Here is a 27,250-nt window from a genome sequence, read left to right as displayed (position 1 = left end):
AAAAGATTTAAATAATTTAATGTTAGACAGGCAAAGAGAAAAATAAAATTTTTATTATTTTATTGTATTTTTACATTACAACATTTAGAGCTGAAAGTCGCTGGAGATCCACAAACGGCCGCTGCATGAGAGACGCATCATTTGCTCGCAAATGCCATGATTTGCTCCTGTGAAGTGAAAACAGACATGAAATTAAAAACTCTCCAACCCTCTGTTTCATGCTCAGAAAAAGCCTGTTATAAGCGAGCGGCACTGCAAACTCTCTACACAAGAACTGTAAAGCAGTGAACTCACAGCATTTAATGTGGAAAAAAAGAAAGTGACTTTAACTTTGTGCCTCTGCAGCGAGATGCCTTTACAACCCGTTACAGTTGTGTTGGTTTGAATCGCTTAGTATGGAATAAAGCCATTTCACATGAGTGGTCGGTAATAAAAGGGGTGTGAAAACACAAGCCACTGTCCGCTGCCTCAGGACCAGCCGTGCACCCCACCCACACACTTTTGGTAACACTAAATTTGAGGCTAAACTTAGATGCCATAGTAGTAGGTTGAGAACCAGTAAAATTATAGATGCTGCTAAAGTAAAGCTCCGTGTAATCAGAAAAGTGGGCGGAAGGTGGGGTCAAGGTGGAGGCGGGGTTTGTGCTTGACAGGTGGTTATCTGAGCGATTTCCAGGTTCGCTAACATCTAAAACTAGAACAGACGGAGAGGCTTACTTTCAGCGTTGGGAGCATGTTGGTGGCCTGCAGACCGAAGGTGCGTAGGAGAACCACAGGCGCGGCGTTGGTGGAGTACAGCCGCTTCATGAGGTCGATGGCAGCCATCATAGGCAGATTATGCCGCTGACGTTCGGTTTCATATTCTAGCAGGTGCTGAATTGCTCCTGCACAAACACACGTGAACCGGGAGGTTAAAAAACTGAGAATAAATTCTAAGCCGAATAAGTCCGTCATGTGTTTTCTACATTAGCTCAAAGCACTGGCGCTACGTTAACTTTAGAACATCACATACCAGCATTTTTGTGTTTTTTCTATGAAAAGCGACTACATAGAGCTCCAGGAAAGAATGGGAAAAAAATAAAACATCAAATGAATGTTGCCGGAAAAGCTGATGCTTTTTATAGTTCACATCGACGGCGTGCGTTTGAGCTGGGGCAATGGAAAAGAGCTTAGTGAAAACCGCCGTGCTATGTCTGTTTAGAGTTCTCACTGACCCAGGTCTTTCCCGTTAAAGGCCGCCTGACTTAGGATCTGCGTGAGGCAGGCCACATCACCAAATCCCAGGTTAACTCCCTGACCAGCCAGAGGATGGACACGATGGGCCGCATCCCTGAAATAGAAACAAAAGACGAGTTGAGTAGTTCTAGACAGTACAAGTTCAAATCACCATCCCTTTATTAGCTGACTAAGCAAACAGTTAAAAGCTTTAAAGAGCAATTTTTTCCAGGACCTTGTAATACACATTCTCCTTTATAAAAGGCATTAACATGCTTGAGCTGTTACTTTTAGTTTTTATTATCTTACCCAATGAGTGCAACTCTGTGTCTGATGTACTCAGATGCATGGCCCATTCCGAGCGGGAACATGACCCGTGACTTTGGGCCGATCCCCGCCACACTCGGGGGAAGCTGTCGAGGTGAACCTGCGGACGGCATGATGGCTGACAGAGCGCCTCGAAACAGCGAGCCAGCCGTCTCAATTAGGTCCGACTGGTTCTCATTACTCCACTGCCAGCGAGCAGACAGACAGGAAAGAAGACAAGAGAATGAAAAGCAGCCAGAAAAGAGAGAAAACAGACACCGTCCCCTTAGTGGACAAAGAAATTAGCTGACACAGGAGCAAAGCTGAACTCCAGGCCAGCGAAAGGGCTTTCTTTTTTCCCCCCCCCTCCCTAACTAACTGGTTTGGCAAGGCTTCGGGAGCTGGGCTAATTAAAAGAAGATGACGGTCAGGCTATGGAGTTGAATTAGCTCTGTTTGAAAAACATTCCATGCAGTAATGGTCGACACTGGGAGACCACAGGTTTAATTAGCAAACCAGGCCTAAAACCAAACGTGACTCAACCGTGGTGACCCCGTCCATAAGCAGGCCCAGTAAAAATAGCCAGCTTGGGAAAAAGGAGTTTCTCCAAACAGAAAAAATAGAAAGGTGCATCATTCCTGCAATGAAATATTAGCATTGTGTATACTTTGGGCTAAACAATGACCGTATTGTTTGCGTGAGCCACTTAAAACTGCTCATCGTGGAAGTGTATGGAGAACCTCGTGCCACATATGGCACACTGCATACAAATACAGACACTTTGCAAAATCTTACTGACAGACGGGCAACCTGAGTGTAAATACGACATTGGCAGTTTATGTATGAACCGAGACTTACAAAGGCAGAGTTGATGGCGTCAACAAAGCGCTCCTCATCCAGCTCGAGGAGCTCCTCTGCGAGTGAATGGCTGGTTGACCACACGAGAGAGCTGTGTGTGTCGGACAGCTGCATAGGAACAAAACGCAACAGCTGAAGTTTCATTAAATGCTCCTGTGACAGAATGAAAATACTGCAGCAGCAAAAAAAAATCCAGATATTACCGGTAACATTGCAATGGGTCCTGTTGGGAGGAACCTCTGCCATGCGACATTGTTCTCCGTGGGCTGTCCGACACATAAATTAAAACGTATTAAACAGCTGCATTGTTTTGTACAGCTATATTTGAATATCATAAACTGTGCATAAAAACAATATCATAAAGGTCGGGTGTATTGTTCTCCGACTGCTGACAGATGTGACATTAAAATTACTATTATAACAAAATCATTGAGCAAATCTACCAAGGAATTTACAATAAGGTTTGCTTAAATATTTAGGAGACTTATGCTCATTTCCAGCTCAATATTTTTTATTTTTGGACTATAGTAGAGTAGCTTTGCATGATTCACACTTCAGAGTACTTGGCCTTCACACAACCCCTCAGTTCACTCTCTGCCTGAGTGTTTAGAGCAGCTGCAAGGTTTAATATGAGCATCTGTTACTCTAACAGTATATATGTACATATACACCCACCAGCCACATTGTTAGGTACACCTGTTAGACTACTCATTAGCACAAATATCTAATCAGCCAATCACAGGGCAGCAGCTCAGTGTCTTTAGGCATGTGGACATGATTGAGATGACCTGGTGAAGTTCAAAGCGAGCATCAGAATAGGATAAAAGGTGTTTTAAGTGACTTTGCTCTGAATGTGGTATGTTTGTTGGTGCCAGACTGGCTGGTCTGAGTATTTCAGAAACTGCTGATCTGCTGGGAATTTCCAACACAAGCATCTTTACAGAGATCAGGCTGAAAAAGAGAAAATATCCACTGAGTGCCAGTTCTCTGTGTCAAAATGCCTGGTTGAGGAGAATGGTCAGACAGCTTTAAACTAATAGGAATGCAACTGTGCCTCAAATTTTTATTATTTAATTATCCTTTATTTATCCGGGTAAAAGTCTCGTTGAGATTACAAACTCTTTTTCAAGAGAGACGTGGCTAAGAGAGCAGAAGAAGAAAAAAACGTTCATTTCAACCAAATTATGCAGAAGACCATCTCTGAAAAGGTAACACATCGAATATTGAAGCTATTGAGGACCTAATAAAACGTCCCTTGAATGTACATATGAGACATAAAATAAGAACAAAACAAAAGAGCCTTCAAATTACGAGGATTTACATTGTGTAAATAGTAACGCTCACCTCTGATAGGTGCAGTGCAGCAACCACAGCAGACTGGTCATAATTCCACTTGACTGTGGGTATTCCTAATTCCCGCCTCACCATTGAGTTCGGTCCATCTGCACCAATCTGCAAAACAGATGAGTGGGAGGAAATTAATGGATTAAAAATGACACAACAACAACCACAGATTGCGTGATAAAATTAAACTGACCAGCAGCTTAGTCTGAAGAGTCTCTCCGTTAGCCAGCGTGACGCACACCCATGGGATGTAGTCTGTTTCCTGGGAAGGCATGGGCCATGTGTATTTCACCACCTTGGACCTGTACTTCACTTGTACATTTTCTAATAAAGCACCAGATAAACACACACAAAAATGGTGACTACTGTTCAAAGAAAAGAAAAACTGTGTTTCTCAAAAGAAATGAGCAGCTGGTGTGACTTTCTCACAAGAAAGAGATCAATCTTGGTCCTGTGAATATATCATCATCAGACACTTTTTCCTTTAAGGAAAGAAAGGATGGTTTTTGCCTGCAGCAAAAGCAGTGGAAGATCTATAAACCACCTCATAAAACACCACTGGTTTTCCTCGGTGGCATATAGAAGCTGCCAAAGTTCACATTTGACAGTCCTCTTAATGGTCTTGGCACGCCGCATTGCACTGACTAATAGTGTTTCTCTACAAGCACACCAATCCACACTTCAGACACGCTGCCAGCTTGTTAGATTTTGCACTAAAACTGCTCCTCATCCTAAAATATCCACAGCTGGACATCGCAAAACATGTAAGGATCCAGATCGTATTCTGGCTCACGCTGACTTGGAGTGGTACCCATCCACAGACCAGTTTCTGCAACACTAAAGTCAAAAATTGGTTTTTTTTTCAGTGACTGGTGAGCAGGGCTTACATTGAAAACAGCTGGTGAGGAGTAGATTTTTTGAGTACATGTGCATCTTGAGCATAACAATCCCAAATGCTAAAAATGAGACAGCTGGTGGCACATGAGGCACAAACGTGATGTAACCGCACGCCCCTTTTGTTTGGCACACAACGCCGAAAAGTGTTTATAAATATGCCACTTTAACTGTGGAGCACATAGCAGAGCTCAGTTTTATTTGTGAACCTCACAAAAGTTGGGACGCTGTCAAAGGCAATGCGGCGCTATACCCCGTTAGCGATTTAGCGTCTTGAGAGGTGGCACAGCCCGGGAGCACATGGCGGCTTTAAATAGGTCACTGGACCATTTCACGTGTCCTCGCAGGGTGCTGGAGCACTGGCAGTGAGGTTTAGATTGAAATTGCATGAAAAACAAGGATGGCTCCAAGAGCTTGTCTTTAAAAACAGTCACAGGGACAGAGAGAGAGAGTACAAATAAACAAAACCTGGGGACGGGATGGAATAAAAGTGGTGGCTTTAGCTGCCCGAGTCTGGCAGCAGGGAGATGGAATAGAAATCAAACTACTGTGTGTTTGTGTGTGTTCTGGGTGGGGGATGCTTCATGTTTTAATCATAATCTTACCAGACAGACTGTCCAGCTGTCTAGTGAGCGCGGCCACGACCAGGTCGTTCTCCACGATGTACGCCATCTCGTCCTCCACGTTCTCCTTATCGAATGTGATCAGGGCATCTGAGCAGGCATCCCAAACCTAAATGAGAGACTAATTACGCCTGCGGTCTACAAGTCTATCCTTAAACGCATCTCCGTTTCCTATATATAGTAAGCAGAGAAATGGCGCTTCGCTTAGGCTGAACACATCAAAGTTGTTAACTGCCGCCGAAGGACGGCACAGCCTACATGCATCAAACGCAGAGCGGCAAGTGTCACGGGCAGCGCTCTGTGTGGACAGCTGACTTCAGCTTTAATGGAGCTCTGTGAGGCGCAGGACCAAATAATATTTTTGTGATGTGGATTTTTTTTCTCTCTCTCAAACACTTTCTGGGAAACACAAATAACAAATGTCATGTTTGAGAACATTACAGAGTGAGAGTCAATATTTATCTGCGACCAAAAGTGGCAGAGTGAGATATAGTTTTAGGCTACTGTAATTCTAACCCTGAAAGCACCGCTTTAGCTAAACGGGATTTTGGGGGGGGGGTTGAAAAGTGTTTGTACAAGGTTGATCCTTTCCTGGATGACAGAACCCGTCATTCTGCAGTAATATGCTGCTGCGCTACTTTTTTCCAACTTGCCATAAAGTAGGAAGATATACCCATGAGAAAACCACTAATGGCAGTGAGTTTGCAGCTTGTGATAAGTGGTTGGGAAGAAAGATTTACTGAGACCAGCCCAAAAATTGTTTTGGTTTTGTTTAATGCAGGGTGAAATGATGCAGCTCCGGGGCAGAGTGAGTTCCTACTTCTTTTGCAAGACTTAAACAAGATGCGTGAATAAAAATTTATAGGGAAAATGCGCGGGGGGGGGGGGGGGGGGGGGGGGGGGGGGTAACGCCTCGTTAGCAAAAAGAGACAGAAAGGAAGAAAAAGAAACAAACGGTTTGCTTGTGTTTCAAATCTAAACCCTCGTCGCCTACTTTAATGCAGGGAAAGCCTGCTTTCTACAGTTGACCTGCAGAACATACTTTCCAGTGCTATGACTGGGATGTATATGACTGAAATTCAGTGGGCAAACAAGCCAAAACAGTGGTAGCAGAGTGAAGGTATAATGGGTGAGGTACACTACCATAATCACTGTGAGGCACTGCATGATGACATCTTAGGCCCAGAGAGAAACCCTGCGGTCGAGTGTTTGGTACACACCGACCACATCTTACAAGAGGGACCGAGGCTGCACCCACAGCTGTAAAGCGGGCTCGACTTTGCAGCAAACAACCACTCTCCTAATCTTTCATCTTCTTCCCGTTGTTCACATGAATCTTCATAATTAGAGGATTTTTTTGGGGGGGTATACCAATTTGAAAATGTCAAAATAATGTATTCCTCATAGGAAACATAGTTTTAATAAATAGAACTAGCATGGTCAGAGAGCCATCCTGTACTTTTAAATATGCCTTGTGTTCTTTGATGTTTTGGGGTGCTATAGATTGCACGGTGATACCGAAGGGGCATAAACTGCACAAAGGAATGAAGGAAATGCATGTCACGCGAAACCACCGCTTGGCATTTTAATGGGAACAATTACATTGAGTATTGTGTTGCTTGGTTATTAAGAATGACTGAGCGGAGGCTGAGCGTCACAGATTTTTCTCTCCACAAATTGCACAGTGTCGAGATTGATGGATGACAGAAATACATCCAGTATGCCAGTAAATTACAAAGTCTGGAGGACGTGAGAAGGAAAAGCCGAACGGTGCAACAGGACGACTCGGGGAGATGCGCCGTGTTAAAGAAGGCTCAAGGTATACTCACAGTTAACAATGTTAACTTTAAGATTGACCTACCTGCATCTTTTTATAGGGCTTGAACCTCATCTTTGTGATGTGCTCCCATGCTCCGATACCTGACAAAAGAAAGAGGTCAGATTGGACAAATGTGGTTTGTGAAGTCATTCAGAGATCCACAGATGACTCACACAGACTGATTCAGGGAAGTTTGGATTTTTCTGCGCCTCAGTGTTTTTCTCTGCACGTTTCAGAGCAATTAACAGTAATGGGAAAAAAAAGTATGTGTGTGGATAAATAATCATAGTCATACTTTGGAAGTAAATATAACAAAAATGAATGCACATGTTTGCATAATGTGCAGAATGTTGTGACTAGGGTTAAGGACTGACACTTTTGGCAGCTCCAGAATCAACAATCAGGTGCAGATGTTGGATTATGGGTGCATTTTTCCTTTGTTCAGGAGTATTAATTAAAGTAGAGGCATCAAACATAACATTATAAAGTGCTTAAAGGATGGCACAGATCATTCATTGAGCTCTCATCAGTCACTGTTTGTTTTTAGTAACCTTTTAATTTTTTGTGCAGGTGTCAGTTGCGGCCAATGATGTCAAAGCCAAACTTGACGTCTCACATTTACCCTTTCAAATCGCACCGCCGCATTCAACATTTTTATTGACACTACAGTCAAAATAAAAGTCTGTGATTGGAGAGGAAAAGTTTATTAATGGATCACTGTGACTGAAAACACAAATAAGATATGTGAAGGGCTTAATTTGAGATGCTAAGACAAACTTTAGGGTTTGTCTCTGGCACCTGCAAAAATAATGTTTATCACACATGCTCATACACTGGACTGCATAGTCTACCAGGCAGACAGGTAGGAGGTTGGCATGTGTAGACCTCAACCTGGATAAATACGGTTTAACTTACAGACATGTCACATATTGAAAGAAAAACTAACAAACTACCTTAATAAGCTGTTGGACCACATTAAATCTAGAACATCTTAAATGCAGCTTTTGACTGATTCTAAAAAAGAAAGTCACTGGAAATTTACTGCAGTGGTGAAACGCCATACTTTCAAAACATATACCCTCATTCAGTGTTTTGATGACAGTGGCTGAGCATGCTGCCTAACACGCTAGTCTAAAATCTTCCATAGGTGTGTAATTAAGCTGAGATCTTGTGGCCGCAAAGCCCACATTATATTATTTATGTCAATGCCATCTTCACTAAGCAATTCAGTGACCCTTCCTGCCCTATGGGTGGCGGCATTGTCATTCTGGAAGAAACAACTCCACTGGGACTAAAAACGCTTAGTTATAATAAAAAGGTGATCACTCAGAACAACTTTGCATTGATTTGCAGGGCCTCTTCCCTGGATGTGTGATTTGTGACATCCTAACACATATTATCCCCCAACCACCAGTCGATCGCAGCAGATGGCTGTCCCACCTCGAGCCTGGTTCTGCCAGAGGTTTCTTCCTGTTAAAAGGGTGTTTATTGTTCCCGCCATTGCCAAGTTCTTGCTCATAGTGGGTCGCTTGATTGTTGGGGGATTGTTTCTCCAGAAGGTTTACAAGGTGGTAGTGAAACCTGCTATGATGTATGATTTGGAAATGGTGGCGAAAAAATAGGTAGCTGAACTAGAGGTGATAGCGCTGAAGATGTTAAGATTTCTATTGGTAGTGATCTGGATGGACAGGATCAGAATTGATTATATCAGAGAGACAGCTAAGGTTGAGCGGTCTGGAGACAAAGTTAGACAGGCAAGGATGTTTTGGATAGGTGAAAACCATTAATAGAGGAACTCCCAGGCAGAAGAAAAAAAAGAAAGATCACAAAAATGATTCATGGATGTAGTGTAGTAGGACATGCAGAGGGTTGCTGTGACAAAAACGGATGTTAGGAATAGGGTGGGATGCTGCCACGACCCCTAAAGGGACCAGTCGAAAGAAGAAGAAAAAGTTCTGATGACCACCTTCAGCTATTTTTAATGGATTCAAGACCTGAAGTGGTAATTTAGGACAAAGACTATGTTTAAAAAACAAGCCCATCAAGCCCAACTGCAATTACAGTGTCAAATCCCTGACTCTCCTTTTCCTTGGCTTTTGACTTCTTTAAGCTCAGGAGACATATTTAAACTGCAGTTTGGGCTGGACCAAACCTCACATTCTTAGCTGTACTACAGGGAAAAAAACACTGCTAGGAAAAACCTCAGGTGATCCATTACAAAAGGAACAACTGTGGTTAAATACGATCCCTGCTAAAAATGGGTGACCAGCCAGTGTCTGATCCCTGGCTTACCTTGTGGGAGCCATTTAGTAGTCAAGGACAACAAACTTGTCACAGAAAGGAAATTACTCAGGATTATATTTTGCTGCATTTTTCAAGCAGATTCTGTTCAGATTTGGTTGTATACTGTACCACTGAGAAGTGTGGCGGAGCCTGGACTGATGGAGCTAACTCTGGTGCTATAGGTGTCCGGGACTTTGTCCATTAGTTTCTTGTTGCCGGCTTCAAGCAGCAGAATCTTCTTACCCTCCAAGTTTGGATCCAAACCTGTGGATGGAAAGTAAATGCATACAATATATAATATAGTTTAAATATGAGAGCACATGTGTAAGATTAAACATGTGTAATGAACCTGCAATTGGATTCGTTGTCCTGTGAAACGGATGCAATCATTTGATTTAGAGCTCTGACTGCATGTTTTAATACTCCAGCACATTTTAGAGATATCTTTTCCAGTATAGTAGAAAGTGACATTCCCTCTCTGTGAGAGAAAGAGTGCACTGCTACTTTGCACACCAACTTTAATCTGGATTTGGACAAGTTAACAGCAAAGTCTTGCAACACTAGTCGAGCACTCACCCAAGGAACATGCCATTGCAGATCCAACCATCCCTCCCCCGGATATAATTATATCATAAACATCATTCCCGTGATCTGCACATACTAATCCTCGCCTGGTGATTTTTATAGCAGATAAATGCTTTTCTGTTACAAAACACCGGCTGAGTCCGTTTAAGGCCAGCGACGCCCTCGTGAGCTTCTGCATGTTTCAGTCTGTCTTCGCATGAGAGAGAAGCCTCTGGATAAACAAAGGAAACAGTCCTGGGTCGGGCTTTGAAGAGTGTCATACAACAATTAAAGAGACAGACGTTTCCCCTTGAATGTGTCCTTCTAAGACCAACTGCGACTCTTCTGTGACACAACAACCATGTTGTGTTGACAAACGCTGCAAGAGGAAGTACTTCCGGTTTTACGACCAATCACAGAAGGCAATTTCCGCGGGTGGCGTTTCTGCCTCTGACCACAAACAGCGCTAAAGCTACCAGCACTGACAACTGGCTAAAAACTCTAAAACCTCTCTTCTGGTGGGATACAAAGAACTGTACCAACTTCGGGAGTCATTAGCTAAACAAACAAACTGTACTGCAACTACTGAGCGCTTGGAGGAATCTTCGACGCCGTGAAATACTTGTTAAAACTCGTCTGCTCCCAGGTTGGCAGCTCATTAGTACTCTCAGGTTGATTTTTCTGTGATTATATTGGTATTTAACGGGAACTTAAGTAGCAGAAGATGAAAAGGAAGTTTGTTTGTATAGAAAAAAAAGTATAAATCTTATTTAAACAAGCGCTATTAATCCTAAACACATACAACCATGTCGATGTTCCGCTGAGAGCGTGGTTGCCATAGTGACCAATTTACACAGCTCATACGCTGAGAGCAGAGCGCATGTGCAATGTAGTCCGTGGATGCAGGAATTTTTATTTGCGTTGATTAGAGTTATTTGATTGTATTTTCCCCTTCTCAGTTTATAGTACGAACAAATCCTAATTCCCTTATTGTTTATTTCATGAATTTTGTGGGATTACTAAAAAGAAAGACCTTAGAGAAACGTGTTCAGCAGAGTTTTTTAGCAGCAAGAGAAATAGTTTTTAATTGCAATGAAGAAATACACATTGCTCTCATACACATTATTCACATACATATTGTTTACTATTTATGTAGTAATTTGTCTATGTGTAATGTGTAGCTGTCTCAGTACTTTTGTCCTTATAGTGTATCACATTATTTCAGTAAAGTATTTCACTTTTTTCCAACTAACCATCTTCCAGTTTGGGTTCAGGAGACAGACACACTAGGTACTAAGTCCTGTAGTGTTTTTTTGGTCTTGTTTGTGGTCTCTCTAGGTTCTATTCCCTTCTCTTCCCCCTCATCCATTAACCAGTCTTTGCAAATGTTGGCCCCTTCCTGTGTTTGGTTCTGCTGGATATCTTTCCCTGTTAAAAGAGAGTTTCTCCTCCCACCAGTGACCAAGTGCTTGCTCACAGGGGCTGATCTTATTGTTGGGGTTTTCTCTCTAATATTGAAAGGTCTTCACCTTACAGTATAAAACACCTTGAAACAAATATTGTTTTAAAGCGTGGCTATACAAATAAAGTTGAATTGAATTTCCTGACAGTTGACATCTACTATGAGTCAATTATCAAAATGATTGTCATAGTTTTTATCAATAGACAAATAAAATATTAAATTAAGCATATCAGCTCCTAGTCAACATAGATATTCACAAGATTTTAAAAAATCTCTTTTTTCTCTTTTTTTTCTTTTCAATATCACAGGTATGAACGATAAGTTAAAGCTGGATACTTTGCTGGAGGATGGACTGCAATCAGAGTTAATGCTCCAGCTGCATCTTAAGGCTCTTAGAGAAGCCCTGAAACAGCAGCTGCAGGAGACAGAAAGGATACAGACGGAGGAGCTGGAAAAGAGGATTCAGCAGAACGCTCACCTGTCAGCTGATTCAAGTGAAAACCCAACAGAGTATGTTACCTCATATTATTATTTTATTTTTTTGCTTTCGTCCACTTAAAATTGACCTATTTCAAAGAGCTGTACTGTTTTACAGGATGACAAGATCTTCTTCAGAAATCCTAAACACTTCCCACAAACCCCTACAATCAGAGAGGCCCGACACCTCATCCTCTCCAGCCTGGTTATCTTTAACAGATGGGAAGCTTTGTTCTGTCAGGACTGAGCGGTTTCCTTTAGCTAAAACTTCACAGCTGATCAAAGAGGAGGAAGCCGAGGCTGAGTGTCAGAAGAAGTTCTCTGCTCTTCCTGTCCCCAGCCACATCATTCAGCCCATCTACCAGGACATGATGGAGCACAGAGAAAAGGAGAGGAAGGAGGCCCATGAACAGAGGAAGCAGTTCTTGCTTTCCATTCAAAAGCCTTTCAGCTTCCTGCAGAGAGAAAAGGAGAAAAGGGAGAAACTGCTTGCGAGGTTAAACCAAGTCGAGCAAGATATGAAAAACGGTGTTCGAGTTAGAAAACCATCTCCGAAAGAAATAAAAGACTCCCCAGACCCTGAGACAAAAGGTTGGTTTTCCTTTTCTGACTTGGTTTGGTTTTATGAACAGATGAATTAGAAAGGGTACTTAGTATTCATGTAACTGGGCTGTGGTCTTTGGAACCAGGTAAAGCATTCCTGTGACTTCTTGTCTTAGGCTGCATATAAGTAAGTTTTAAACAGCCAGAGTAATTACTATAAAAGCTTGAACTGGCAAAATTCTGAGATCAAATAATGAATTAAGACCAAAATCATGAAGAAATAGTAATGAAGCCCACAAATCTGAAAGAAGCCATGCTACACTTTAATAAACATTAGACATTGTGAATTTTTTAAGGAATCAAATTGAATTAAAATCCCCAAATTTAGTGTAAAAACCCTTTAACACAGTGGTGTCTAATGTTTTCTTTTTCTTTTGACATTCATGTAAAACCTTAAACAAAAAACCTAGTTGATTCAGATAAGTTTTGAGTAGTTTGTTAGCAGCATTTGATAGAACACCACAAAAGTAGCAGTGCTTATGTGCGAAGCTGTTCGAAAGTGAAGATTTTCTTTGTCCTCACTGGAAGCAAACTGGGTGATTGGCTGATTTTGATCTGTGTTTCTTCAAACTTTCATTAAGAGTTTTTAAATGGAAGATTTCAACTGTTATTGTATCATATTTGTGCATGCATACAGTACACTCCAGGCAGTGAATTGGCTACAGTGTATACCCTGTCTAACTTTATTTAGACCAGGAGGAAGTCTGCAGGAAAGTCCACTCTCAGGCGACTGCGAGGGAGGAGAATCCTACTCGGAATGGCCCGAAACTTCGCACAGCAGAGCGCACCAGGAAAGAAAAGCTGAGATTTTTGGATGAGAAGCCTAGTTTCCATCCAAAAATCATTCACGAGATCCCTGATTTCAGCATGTTGCACAAGGCCTTGCAGACAGAGACGCTGAAGAAAATGCAGAGTAAAGATGTGACAAAGTGTCAGCCATTTGTCCTGAGAACTTCATCTCGCCCACCAAGGCAAAGCAGGACGAGTCCGGTACACTTGCAGGTAAAACATGTTCATTGCTTCTTATTGGTATTTATTTCTTTAGCTGCTTTTGGACTTCAGTTGTGATATTACGTGCTCGTTTTAGTTTATGTTCTCTGAACATTTATGTAGTAGAGTTCATGTTTTAACTCAGATTTTTAGAAATATTTTTATTAGCCAGGAAAGAAATCATATTAAACTCAGTTTTAATGGACAATCTCTGTATTGAACCAGATGCACATTTCAGAAGTTTTTTTGAAGTGTCTCACCCCTGCTCTGCTTCATGGATAGTTTGAGACTTATCCACCCACTTTTTTTTTTCTATCAAATCAGTACCCTTCTCTTTTTCTTAAGGAGATTTGCTCTGAGCCACTTACCTTCTTTAAAGCCTCTACTGTTCAGGATGTTATTCTGTTTCATTTTAATCTGTTCTTCTTTGACTGCAGTTTTTGGCAGCTCTGCAATCCAACATATTCCCGTATTCACAGCACAGTGTTTATTTCACAAAATGTAACAAGGGAATCTGACCAGGTCACATTTTTGTTTCTGTGACTTTGAAAACAGCTTGTTTCATGAAATGAGATTTATTGTATGGTTTGAGGCCTTGTGTGTTATTTTTTTCGTGGCTTTGCAAACAAGTCTCCTCAGTTGTGGAATCGTATTGCTATTTTAAAATACCTTCAGCAATCCATCTTCAAAGAGGAATTATTCTTCTCGTGTTTCAAAGTTTTTCCGACTCATGATTTGTAACCTTTAATTCAAGTCGTGCTTCTACAGAGCCGGATCTTTTTTTAATGAGACATACTTCACGAGAAGATGTATATATACACTACCAGTCAAAAGTTTGGACACACCTTCTCATTTAATGGTTTTCTTTATTTTAATGGCTGTTTACATTGTAGATTCTCACTGAAGGCATCAAAACTATGAATGAAAACATCCGTAATTATGTAATAAACAAAAAGTGTGAAGTAACTCAGCTGTTTTATATTTTAGATTCTTCAAAGTAATTGATTTGATTACTGCTTTGCACACTCTTGAAATTCTCTTGATGAGCATCATGAGGTCGTCGCCTGAAATGGTTTTCCAACAGGCTTAAAGGACTTCCCAGAGATGCTGAGCACTTGTTGGCCCTTTTGCCTTCACTTTGCCATCCCTCTCATTCGAAACCATCTCTATTGGGTTTAGGTCAGGTGACTAATCTATCAATCTATCCTTCTCGGTCAAATAGCCCTTACACAGCCTGGAGGTGTATTCGGGGTCATTGTCCTGTTGAAAAATAAATGATGGTCCAACTAAACTGGATGGCATGTCACTGCAGGATGCTGTGGTAGCCGTGTTAGTTCACTGCCTTCAATTTTGAATAAATCCCCAACTCTGTCACCAGCAAACCACCCTCACACCAACACACCTCCTCCTCCATGCTTCATGGTGGGAACCATGCATGCACCAAAGATCTCAAATTTGGACTCATCAGACCAAAACACAGATTTCCACTGCTCTAATGTCCATTCCTTTTGTTTCTTCCCCCAACCAAATATCTCCCGCTTCTGTTGCTTTTCCTTAGTAGTGGTTTCTTAGCTGCTATTTGACCATAAAGACCTGATTTGTGCAGTCTCCTCTTAACAGTTGATGTAGAGATGAGTCTGCTACTGGAACTCTGTGTGGCATTTATCTGGGCTCTAATCTGAGGCGCTGTTAACCTGCGATTCCTGAGGGTGGCGACTCGGATGAATTTATCCTCAGCAGCAGCGGTGACTCCTGGTCTTCCTTTCCTGAGGCCGTCCTCATGTGAGCCAGTTTGATGGTGCTTGATGGTTTTTACGACTGCGTTTGGGGACACATTCAGAATCTTTTGCAATTTTCTGGACTGACTGACCTTTAGTTCTTAAAGTAATGATGGACTGTCGTTTCTTTTTACTTAGCTGATTGGTTCTTGCCATAATATGAAGTCTAACAGTTGTCAAATAGGGCTGTCAGCTGTGTACCAACCTGACTTCTGCACAACACAACTGATGGTCCCAACCTCATTAGAAGGCAAGAAAGTCCACAAATGAACCCTGAGAAGGCACATCTGTGAAGTGAAAACCATTTCAGGTGACTCCATTATGATGCTCATTGGGAGAAGGCAGCACTGTCAACAAAGCAAAGGGTGGCATGCAAAGACATGTTTAGAGTTATTTATCAGTTTTTCATTTGCTACATAGTTCCATATATCTTGCTTCACATATTTGATGTCTTCAGTGAGACTCTGCAATGTAGAGAGTAGTAAAAATGAAGAAAAACATTGCATGAGAAGTTGTGTCCAAACTTTTGACTGGTAGTGTATGTTCACTGAAATTTGTCTGGGCGGATGATTCACATGAGAGCATTAAAGGCTAAAAATAATTATACCAGTAATTAGGTAAGAATAACAGTAATTTTCTCTAATCCAAACTTTGTGATCAGTGAAAGTTTTGTCACGTCTTCCTTTCATGTGTCTTGTGGCTTTTGTAATTATCCAATTACCACAGTTCTGTTTTATGACGCTTGTCAGAAAGGTTAAGGCAGATTTTTAAATATTTTACTGACGTTGCAAATATCTACTGTACATTTAGCTTAACTGTTACCATATGTCTAGAATAATCACATGTAATTGTACTAAATTACCTTTTACTGTGTGATATTTCCGGAAGATCCTTTAGGATTTTTGTAAGTGATATGAAATTATTCCTGAAGCTGTTATTGCCATTAATCTTTTTATTTTTATTTTTCTGTAACTGTTTAGTAAGAGGTTCTGGAAGCGGTTGTTCTCACAGTAATTGTAGTTACACATAAAAACTAAACTACCAGTTTACACTTGTTGATGGCAAATGATGGTCTTCCTTAGTTCATTTAATCTTGCATTAAAATGTCAGTCATTGTTTTAGTTAGGCTTGGACTCTAATATATGGAAATATACACTCATTGCCCACTTTGTTAGGCACACATATTAGACTGCTTGTCAGTATAAATATTAAAGCCACATTTGCCATCACATGGCAGTAATTCAGTGCATTTAAACATATATAGACATGGGCAAGATAGCCTGAAGTTCAAATCAAGCATCTGAATAGAGAAGAAAGGTGATTTAAGTGACTTTGAACGTGGCATGGTTGTTTTTGCCACACAGGCTGGTTTGAATATTTCAGAAACTGCTGATCTACTAGGATATTCCTACACAACTATCTAGAGGTTTTACAGAGAGTGGCCTGAACAAAAGAAGATATCCAGTGAGCCACAGTTCTCTGTGTGAAAATGACTTGTTGATGCCAGAGGTCAGAGGAGGATGGCCAGACTACTTTGAGCTGATAGGAAGGGTTGAAGAGCATCTCTGAATGCACAACACATTAAACCTTGAAGGCGATGATACTGAGGCCAAGAATATAGCCTAGAGAACATGAAAGCATGAATCCATCTTGCCTTGTGTCAACAGTTTAGCCTGCTGGTGGTGTAACAGTGTGGGGAATATTTTCTGGTCAAACTCTGGGCAACCTTAGTAACAAATGAGTATCATCGTTTAAACTTCACAGCCTGCCTGAGTATTGTTGCTGACCCTGTCCATCCTGTTATGACCAGAGTGGTTTCTTTACATGACAATGAGTTCACCTCCAATCACCAGAGCTCAGTCCAATAGAACACCTTTGTTTTGCAGTGCAACGGGAGGTTTGCATCATAGATGTGCAGCGGATAAATCTGAAGCAGCTGTGTGATGCTATCATGTCTCGTGTCAATATGGATCAACATTTTTTAGAAATGTTTCCAGCACCTTGTTGAATCTCTGCCATGATTAATTGAGTCCGTTCTGAGGATGAAAAACGAGTTCCAACCCAGTGCTGATAAAGTGTCCGTTGTGTCAACAGTGATACATTTTCAAAAAACATTTGAACTAATGAAGCTAGTCATGCTATGTTTGATGGAGAAAAGCTATTACATTTGCTCTCACACACATCTTTATGCTACTATTTTCTTCATGTTATTCAAATTCTTGAAAAAATGCCACATGATGGCCAACAGTTTGGTTTTGATTTCAGTTTTTTTTGTCTCTTCATCCACAGGCACCAAAAATGAGTAATCTCAGTAGAAGCAAGTCACTCGGGGCTTTAACGTTAATATCCACTGACACACTGCCCACATACATCACAGACACTGTGAGGAAGCGCTCATTGGCCATCAGGTGAGTTGGAATATTTATGGATGACAGCAGATCTTGTCTCAGTGTATCCTAAAAGGAAAAAAAAGACTTCATTATTGACGTATTCATGTGCAATAAATTTGTTTTTTCAGTAAGGATAAATGAGATTAATGAGGCTAATCTGTCCTTCAGTTAGTAATGCTGGTGTTCACTCCGGTGCTATTAAGCTTTTAACAATATAATGTCAGACACTTTGAAATAACCAAATAGAAAGTGGTTTGAGTTACATAATAACCGTGTAATCAGTATACACCACATTAATATACGAAGCTGATAGAAACACTATTTAAGTCTCAGGCCGTGTGTATGAAAAAATAGCCTATTTTGATATAATCTGTTGTCTACCAGATTAATGGAGGATTTTTGGAGCTGTTCAGTGAAAAGCCCTTTACTTACTTTCGCTAATGTCATGGTAAGCTGTGTGGCAGGCTAGGTTAGGACCCAAACGCAGGACTCAGAAACCAAAAGCTTAACTTCATAAATCTTTATTGCTGGAAAATACAAATGAAAACTAAGCACATGAACGCTGAAAGAAAGAAACAAAAGATGAACTAAACATGACAACAAACAACTAGAACCTGGAGCTTATGCAAGAACACACAGCAAGTGTGGAGAACGCGACAGCTAACAGAAGGTGACTGAGGACTTAAAAACACAGGCAGGATAATGGGAGGATTTGCAACAAGCGGGAGACACAGCTGGACCTAATCTGACATGACGAGACAAAGAAAAGGAAAACTCAATACACTGAACACGGAACAAAGATTATCAAAATAAAAGAGGAAGCGTGACAAATGTGTAGACGAAGATACGCGAGCGTCACAGTGTGACTGGGGGGAATGAAAACAGAGACAAGACTAAGAAAACACAGGATGAGACTAGACACTGAGGGAGACAGAATATAATCCCAAAGAACTGAAGGAAAACAGAAACACACCCCAAACATGTTGAAAGAATAACTAAGAACCTAAGAGCTACAACCTAACAGAAACAAAATGATCAAAAGAGAGCACTAAAGTACAAGAAAACCAAACATAGATCACTCAAAGAGAATAACTCAACTATTACAACCAAAACAGAACGCTCCAAAGCATAAACCCTGGATCACTGACAGCTAAGACCTGATTTAGACATCTCTATGTAAGTGCCCGACATCGTTGCTGGCACTTATGCTGGGACCTTTATGGGTCTCCACTCTTAGCTGTGGTCAGTTTGTTTGGGGAGGACAAACGTATATGTCCCTCTAGTTTTTCCACTTCTTTGTGCATTCCCTCACATCCATTCCGATTTCTGCAGTCTTCCTCCAGGAGTTTGTGACATTTGTGAGTCCTTGTGTTGATGCTTCAATTATTGTTCCTCATAGTGGGACAGTGATCGTTATTCTCTCAGGGATAAATTGAAAAACTTTGGCGGAAAAGTAGCTGGAAGTGCACCAGAGGACCCGAGGGTGCTGAACAGGACAGTCACAGTTGACCTGATGTGTACTGATGTTCACCTTCTGGGGAGGTGAACACCGGGTTGCTCTTAGAGTTTCAGAGTGGTTTATGATTACCACGTAGCTACGGTGACTCAGTAAGTCAGCATGGACCACTGGGGAAAAAATTAACTTGGCTCTATATAGTTTCAACACCTAAACCATGAAATGATCTGAAATGCAGACAATTTTTGCCTGAACAGAACATCAATGGAGATGAGGGATAGTCAGAATCAAGAGAGTTTGAACTGGTTGAGGAACTACCAAATGAGATCCCAAGCAATGAAGGAGAAAGTAACCCTCCATGCAAAGTTACTGGACCCACGCAGCAGCTTGAAAGAAGTGTATGACGAGAAACTACAGAACTATCGGTGAGTTCTGTATAAGTACGGCTATTTATTCTGCAGTTTTACATTTCATGTCACAAGAACCACACATGCCTGCTACAATAGTTAAAACTATCATCTCCTCTTACGTGAAGGGAGGCTGATCAACAAAGAATGAGGGATTACATGAGAGAATTACGGGAAATGAAGGCCCGAGTTAGTGAACGCCCTTATCTGTTTGAACAGGTGAAACAGGTAAGGAATGCCTGAACATTACTACATGCGTTAGGCGACATACGTTCAGGAATCTAAGTCTGAGTTTTCACTGGCAGAGAAATGCGAAAGCTCACGCAGAGCAGACATACAGAAGCAAACTGAAGAAAGCCGGGCTGAAGGAGCAGTTCATTGAAGAAAATGGAGACGGGCTCATATCCGAGGATGACCGCAGCACTGAAGACGACATTCGAAGCAGGTATGCAGCGTGAGAAATTGTAGCAAGTTTTGTTCATCCTGTGAGTAATACCACTGTGTCCGGTAAAAATATGAATAGCACTGCTGCTGGGAGAGCCAAGGACTTCATGTGGTTTGGTCATGTTGCATTACATAATTTTCTGAGCTTGCTCTACAGTCTTTAGAGAAAAAAAAAGACCATTTCCGTAGCCAAGTAAAAGTTCGATGTAATTACAATATAGTCATTTTCTAACCCAACATGTCTGATTTAGGGAAGAAAATGGAGGAGACGGGGAGAAAATTAAAGATGTGGGAGAGAAGAGCGTGAAGTCCAAAGGGGAAGAAATGCCATGATCAAAAAGGTTCAGGCGGCACAGAGTTTTATGGCCTCGCCACTAGAAAACAACACCGTCCTCAAAAATGATTCATGTCGCTGCTGACTGTCCGCACCAAATGTTTGATAGTTTAAGATGAGCTGCTATAAATCACGAAATCGCAAAACAGCTGGAATTTGCAATCACAAATGGAAAAACTTTATAAAAATGTACATAAGTGATTGCTGTTGGTTTTACAACACTTTCCCCAAGGAATATGTAAGCTGTAGTTTTGAAGATGATGAGCATGTTGTTGCCAGAATAAATGGTTCAAAAATAAACTGAGAAAACCAGTTGAGCCCAGTTTGTCTGTAGCATTAATCAGTCTCCGTGTTAAAGAGACAATACTTAAATTTGCTTTAATGTAAATGCTTATATTCTAATGCTTACAGTTGCATTTTACTTTATTATTATTATTTTTTAATTCATGTTTTTACATGTTTCTAATGGCCCGTAAGAACACAGGGCATCTGACATTGGCTTTTCTTAGATTGTCGAGTTAAAGTTCCCAGTTATTTCTACAGCCACAGTGCCACCTAAATAAACAGTCCTTACCATGCATCTGCATTCACACAAACCATCTCAGTGGTCTGCCTGCACATCCACATCAAATACTCTTACACACTGGCCTCGCTGTATCTTGTGCTTTGACAGCTGACTGCCAGGAATTCGAGACATCGAGACAATTTTCCTTACCAACCACATGGGAGCGTTTGAATATTTTTACAAGCATAATCAATGGAGATCAGTGCACGCCCTTATGGTTTTGTTGGCTGTTGTGCCGTGCTTTGGAGTCAGTGTAGTAAATTCACATTAGAAAATATTAAAATTCATTAAGTGGTATCACTAAGCATGGTTTAAAACATAACACTTAGATAGGAGTTAACATAGTCTATGCATCTAGCGTGCATATTTATGCTGCACGAACTGCATGCAGCCAGCTGAATATTACTACAGTGAGCTGTAGTAATATTCAGCTGGCTGTCTTCAGATTTAAATATATTTGCATAATTGCAGTAAAGATATACCATGGCGACGAGGCTCGTGACCTCTAAAATACTACATGGTGCTTTTTTCTTAGCAGCGTTGCCTCCACATTAGCCATGGAATCTTGATAAGTTTTCAAGATTTCCGTCTGATTAATTTGCTTTCTAACCTCTATCTAACTCAGACCCACGAACTGCCAAACAAGTCCAGGCCCTTTTGGACTCCTTATATGGTCAAGTTCCTGGGCCAGTGTGAAAGAAGGGGAGTCTTGTGTGATGTTTGATGGATGCATTGATTTAACGCAATTAATGAACAGGTACATTTTCTAAATACATCTTTATTTATTTTCCCACTACTAACTTATTAACATTTCTTTAAATGCTAGATTGAGCACTTGTATAAATTAATGTAACAGTTAATTAGTGTTTAATTGTTATTTCCTTAAGTGGGAGGAGCGACTACCTATATAGGCGCAAGAGCCCAGCGCAAAATTGTTTCTCAGCAGTTTGATTTAGTTTTGGATCATCATCTTTAAGGTGGGGCTATTTTTCATTTTGTTTTCTATTAAATGTTTTTATCTTCAGTTTGACTGATCAGTCTGCACTATAAATATGGCGCAAAAATCCACTGCTGTGAAGAAAAAATGGGGAATAATAAGAGACCAGCCTGTGGAGCTGTCGGCAAGCCTGTTGTTTGTGCCTCTGCCGCTCAGCCATCCCTCACAAATACAGAGAAGGAGAAAAATCCAAAATGTTGTCACATAATATGTAATAAATAATAATCAGACAGTCGCTTCTTTGAAAGCTCAAATATCACAGGATCAAGCTTCAAGGGCTACATCCTGTCAGGTTGTCATGGGAACCATGTATCCCTCCTCACTCTGCCACTGTAGTCCATTTAGGAGAAAGCTGCGCACCTCTGATTCCCCGATGCAAAGCTCAAAGCAAAACAAATTGCTTTCAACCTGTTAGATAATGTCTGAGCGGGAACCTGCATCGGTGAAACGCGATGGAGCAGGCGGCTGTGACATCTATTTAAACAAACTGCAGCCTCAGATATGTGTGGAGGCTGAGAAAGAAAGAAACACATCCCATTTAAATTAATGAGAGGCTGCACGCTTGGCCGCTGAATGTTATGATCGCGCTGTTTAAGGAGTGGCTCTGCTCAGCAGATGAACAATATAATTTCACCGAAGTGGTGTGTGCAGGTCTCTTATTACTCTAGCCGCTGTGCAGTATTAAAATTCCCACACATTTCATTTTTCAAATGCATGTGCTGCAAAATGTAGGCAGTTGGGGACACATCCGAAAATAGATAATGTGGGCCTTAAATGGATTTTACCTGCTTTACCCAGCAATTGCACTGCACAGCATTTTTGCTGTTGCTGTTTTCTTGCTTATTTTCACTTGATTACAACTTAAAAATCCAGTGGCTAATTTTTTTTGGGTTAAATGCAGTGCATGTTATGCGTGCAAGCAGCATCTCTGCATGTCTCAGTCCTCGGTTCACCTGCAGGAGGAGCTGTGTCTCGCTGCAGCTTATCTGGAGCAGCAGAGAGATATCCCTCTTTTTCTCCTTCAGCGGCATGAATAATATCCCCTGAGCTGGAGAGAGAGCATATCAAGAGGCAAACAGGAAGGGGAGAGAGAGAGATAGAAGCCTGTGTGACAGATAAGATTGTGGCACAACTTGTCTTCCTGACTGCACCGTGAGCTGGGGAAAGAGAGGAACAAGTGCACCAGAGTGTCAGGCAAGGCTTCTGCCTGCACACATAAACACTCACAGACACACACACACACAGAAAAAGACAGACCCCACAGCACAGAAGCACCAGAAGGAGTTCAGAGAGAAGACTGACCTCAAAAAGGTACAGTATGACTGTGTGTCTCGAGCTGTGCTGAGCTGAGCGTCTCTCCTGCACCAGTGTCCCCACCCTTACACTATGTTAGCAAATTGCTCACCTGATGCTCAACTTTGTTTTGCAGGTGGATTGGCAGAAGTTTTGTCTGTGCGTTCCCTCGGATGCTATGGCCGTCCTCCAACTGATCGTTTAGAGGAGTTGAAGAACTTGTCTTGTTATTGCAGCCTGAGGTAGCATGGAGGAGCTGTCGACGAAAGACAAGGAGCTGATACGAGACAGCTGGGAGAGCCTGGGCAAGAACAAAGTTCCTCATGGTGTCGTCATGTTCTCCAGGTAATTTTCTATCATGATCAGCACGACATAAAAGGAGGCTGTTGTTTAATTCTTTGCGCTGGAAGAAAAGATCAAATATAAAAGCACTCAAAGCATAAGTGATAGGATTGTGTATTGTTGTTACCTAATAGCAGCAGTGTAAATAAATGTAGCACAGGTGTATATCCTTTCCTGCACACTTTCCACATGAACCACGGACCGGAGGCTTGACTTGTTGCTTGGCGACAGACTGCAATAATCCTGCAATTTACTCTGAGACAGCTGCTGCTAAATCAGACAGGGGATATGTGTAGATGTTTGCTTTGTAGACTGATTTTTATCCCTCTGTGAATATTTGAGGCTACACCATGTGTGCACACCTATAGAACAGCGTTGTATTTGTCTGTGTTAGACTGTTTGAGCTGGACCCTGCGCTCCTCAATCTTTTCCACTACGGTACAAACTGCGATTCCACACAGGACCGCCTCGCCAGCCCCGAGTTTCTGGAACATGTCACCAAGGTGAGCTCTGTTCACCGCATTAACCACCACAAGTACACAGACACGTTAAAGTTTCGTTTGTGGACAGTTGCGATGGCTCTCTGTTTCTCTTGTGGCCGTGGCCTCAGGTGATGCTTGTGATCGACGCGGCCGTCAGCCACCTGGATGACCTTCACTCCTTGGAGGACTTTCTGCTCAACCTCGGGAAGAAGCATCAGGCAGTGGGAGTCAGAACGCAGTCATTTGCCGTAGGACCAACATCTTATCGCACAACTCTGCCAAAGCAATTTCACGAGCGAATGAGCCGTGAACACTTTCTTCTTCTCTTTTTTTTTTTCCTGTGTGTTTTGCAGGCGGTGGGTGAGTCCCTTCTCTACATGCTGCAGTGCAGTCTGGGCCCGGCCTACACGGCACCGCTGCGTCAAGCCTGGCTCAACATGTACAGCATTGTGGTAGCAATGATGAGCCGAGGGTATGCCGAAAATGGCGAAGACAAGGCCGACTGAGGCGCCAGTAGTTGTCAAATCATCAAGTTGGTTGCCATGGAATAAGGTTGTGTAACTTGCAGCATTGTGGCTTCAGCTGCTGTACATTTGCTCTGTGAGTGGGGTCGCATAGCGTAGCGAACGTGTGATATAGTTACACATTTTTCAGTCGGACCAGCGAGTCACAGAGCGTGTTTTCTTTGCTGTGGATGTTTAGCTACCAGGCAGTGCTGTTTGTACAGTTTCAGAGTGTAAGCGGACTGTAATCTGAATGCCTCACACTGAGAAGAAACACTCGGGAAACTGTGGAAGGGTTTTATTTTGTATATAATGGCTTTGATATATTTACTCAAATGATAACAGTGACTGTAGTGGTGTTTGTGGTGTATCTTAAAAGAGTTGCACACTTGTGAAACACTAGCTGTTATTATGATTAGACATCACACACTGCTCAAACTGTGATGGTTACTGTGGCCAGCAAGGGCAGCTCTTTATCTAACTGGAACACAGTGATACTTAACAGAACGTGTGGGACAATGCAATGTGATTTTTCAGAAGAATATCAAAACTGTGTGTTTTTTTAAAATCGATATTACATTTCATGTCTTTTGAGTGACTTTGTCGTTTAACTTTTAAGCTGCTAGGATGAAGAAAAAACAGTTTTTTAACATTTTATTCAATAGATTCTTGACAAGAACTGTTTTACTCTCTCTGATAGCTTTCTTTAGTTATCCACGACTGTTAAGGCGTCCAAGTGCACCTTCCCCGACGTGGCGTGCGATGCGCTCCTCAGTCGAGGGTGTGAGTATTTCAGTAAGCTTCTGATGACTGTTAAACTAAACTTTAACTAAAAGACTGTTATATGACTTTAAGAGACTGAAAGTAAAATGGCATCTTGGAGGACTTGTAACATCTTTGTTCCTTGGCTATCAGTTTCCAGTTAATCTTAGTGTAAAGTAGTAATGGTGTATCGTAGTTGCTTAACTTATCAATGCTTATTAACTGCGATGATGTGGGTACTATTACCTCAGCTTTACAGGTGACAGGGATCAGTGGCCTGTTTTTCTCCAACTTAAGAGGTTCTGTGAGGAAGTGAAGCTGGAAATAAATATTTGTTTTGACTTCAGAAACCAAACCAACTTAAGTGATGACAATTTTACATTTAAATTATTGACACAAAACAGATGATACAGAGAAACTGTGCTTGACTGTATGTATGTGTGTAGTATTTATGCTGCCATAACGCTGTATGTATCATCAGTTATTTACATCTATAGCCAAGTAACTTAGCAACAGTGTGCCAAGTATAAGATAATAACACCACACAACTGTAAATCCAAGCTGCTGATATGTGTTTTTCCTCGCTTCAGTTTATATTTACAAAGTTTATTTTTATATTCTGAATTGTATGTGCAGTGAAAGAGCATTGATTTTTTTCTTGTCATATACAATATGACCTTCAGATACATTGTACTGTGTAGATTTCGGATAATGAACCCAATACAAGAAAACAATGTGGCAAATCTGTTACTTTTAATCAGGTTTCAGTTCAAAGAATAGCAGATATATAACCGCTATATTAAAAAAGATGTGTAGTTATTATAGAAGAGTATAAGAACAGGGCTTTTTTATTAATATTATGTGTTTCCAGGCTGCAGGTATAATGTTTGTACCCTGGTTGTGTAGGTGCTGTGTCTATTGTCTTTCTTTTCTTAGTCTCAGTACGCAGCCCTATGCAGGTTGTTGTTCTCCGTGTTTTTAATTACCCGACAGTAAGTATTTTCAGCTGGCACAGCTGGCGTCTTTTTAACATCCAGATGTGTATATATTGGCTGTCTCGCTGTCTACCTCATCATTATCAGCTGCTACGCAACAGCGATGACTTCACCTAGTTATCCTTCAACCAAAAATTATTATTACAGTTAATACAAGCGCACACTCTTTGTAAACTGGATTCCATCTTAAACTTTAAATATGTCATGTGCTTACTTGAGGCTAAATAAAGTGATCTGTGGGTATTTTACTGCTTATTGAAGTCAGTGTGTTTTCCTCCTTGTCTTAAATGTGTTGTCACGGACTGATTACGATCGCAACACAGCGGTCAGGTTTTGAAATCAGTCACACAATGCCTGATTTGCTTCCCACTGACAGCCCATCTCTCAGTGTTACATAAGATCCAAGCGTCGAATGGCTCATCGCCCCCCTGGCTTCCGAGACGAGGGCGACTTCAGCCCACTTACTCATGCAACTGCACAATGTCACCTCAAGTATGTTTTCAGAAATTCACAGTATCCATTGTGTTCTTCACAATTTGGATCACTTTATCTTTATTTTCCTTTATGCTTTCCTTCAAAAACGAGCAGAACTGTGCAGATTTTGGATGCGTTTCTACTTGAATATCATCTAAAGCCAGAGTGATCAGATGAGTGGGGGCAGGCAGGAAGGTTATGATGAGTTACACACATATCAGCTCATTTCTCTTTTTTCTGTTGTGTCACTGTGAAAGTCGCTGTCTGCTCGGCTGATGGTGGAGCATCTGACTTGGAACTTACCCGTCTGTCTGCACTGCCAACAATATCCTTACCCTCTCTGCAAGAGTCTGCTGGATTTGTGTTGGCCTCTTGCTCTTGCAATATAAAAACCAAAACTGAACTTCATGCTCTCTCTCATCCCCTGGTAATGGATTGCAACAAATTTCAATAAACTCACATTGACTATATGTTTATTTCCTTCATGTTTTTTTTTGTTCCTCTACTGCTACAGACTGACCTTGTAGCTTTTTGCTCTGAAGGCTGTCATCTGGGGAAAAAAAAGTCTGCGAGAAAAGACAACATACATA

At 41.4% G+C, this 27,250-nt stretch overlaps 3 protein-coding genes across 3 annotated transcripts; 2 read left to right on the top strand and 1 right to left on the bottom strand.

Annotated features, from left to right (window-relative positions):
- Window positions 1-32: 32 nt before the first annotated feature.
- coq6 (coenzyme Q6 monooxygenase) lies at window positions 33-10,301 on the bottom strand. Its single transcript, XM_085391344.1, has 12 exons — window positions 9,919-10,301; window positions 9,472-9,606; window positions 7,102-7,160; window positions 5,223-5,349; window positions 3,917-4,047; window positions 3,724-3,831; window positions 2,583-2,645; window positions 2,380-2,487; window positions 1,525-1,727; window positions 1,215-1,330; window positions 718-884; window positions 33-167 (listed from the first exon to the last, which is right to left on the bottom strand). The coding sequence occupies exons 1-12, from the start codon at window positions 10,103-10,105 to the stop codon at window positions 138-140; spliced, it is 1,434 nt and encodes a 477-aa protein (XP_085247470.1). The 5' UTR covers window positions 10,106-10,301; the 3' UTR covers window positions 33-137.
- Window positions 10,302-10,367: 66 nt separating this feature from the next.
- fam161b (FAM161 centrosomal protein B) lies at window positions 10,368-20,564 on the top strand. Its single transcript, XM_085391973.1, has 9 exons — window positions 10,368-10,552; window positions 11,677-11,878; window positions 11,964-12,436; window positions 13,140-13,450; window positions 17,506-17,624; window positions 19,320-19,487; window positions 19,598-19,697; window positions 19,775-19,914; window positions 20,165-20,564. The coding sequence occupies exons 2-9, from the start codon at window positions 11,679-11,681 to the stop codon at window positions 20,244-20,246; spliced, it is 1,593 nt and encodes a 530-aa protein (XP_085248099.1). The 5' UTR covers window positions 10,368-10,552; window positions 11,677-11,678; the 3' UTR covers window positions 20,247-20,564.
- A 183-nt stretch (window positions 20,565-20,747) lies between these two features.
- ngb (neuroglobin) lies at window positions 20,748-27,106 on the top strand. Its single transcript, XM_085391974.1, has 5 exons — window positions 20,748-23,120; window positions 23,239-23,447; window positions 23,839-23,947; window positions 24,055-24,174; window positions 24,280-27,106. Exons 2-5 carry the CDS (start codon window positions 23,350-23,352, stop codon window positions 24,430-24,432), a joined length of 480 nt encoding a protein of 159 aa, XP_085248100.1. The 5' UTR covers window positions 20,748-23,120; window positions 23,239-23,349; the 3' UTR covers window positions 24,433-27,106.
- The last annotated feature ends 144 nt before the right edge of the window (window positions 27,107-27,250 follow it).

Source organism: Rhamphochromis longiceps, linkage group LG19 (assembly GCF_057381845.1).
Source record: "Rhamphochromis longiceps isolate RC_006_pf linkage group LG19, R_longiceps_female_GT1.1, whole genome shotgun sequence".
Lineage (NCBI taxonomy): Eukaryota > Metazoa > Chordata > Actinopteri > Cichliformes > Cichlidae > Rhamphochromis > Rhamphochromis longiceps.
The sequence above is the reverse complement of the archived record's forward strand: the minus strand, read 5'-3'. Positions and strand labels throughout refer to the sequence as shown.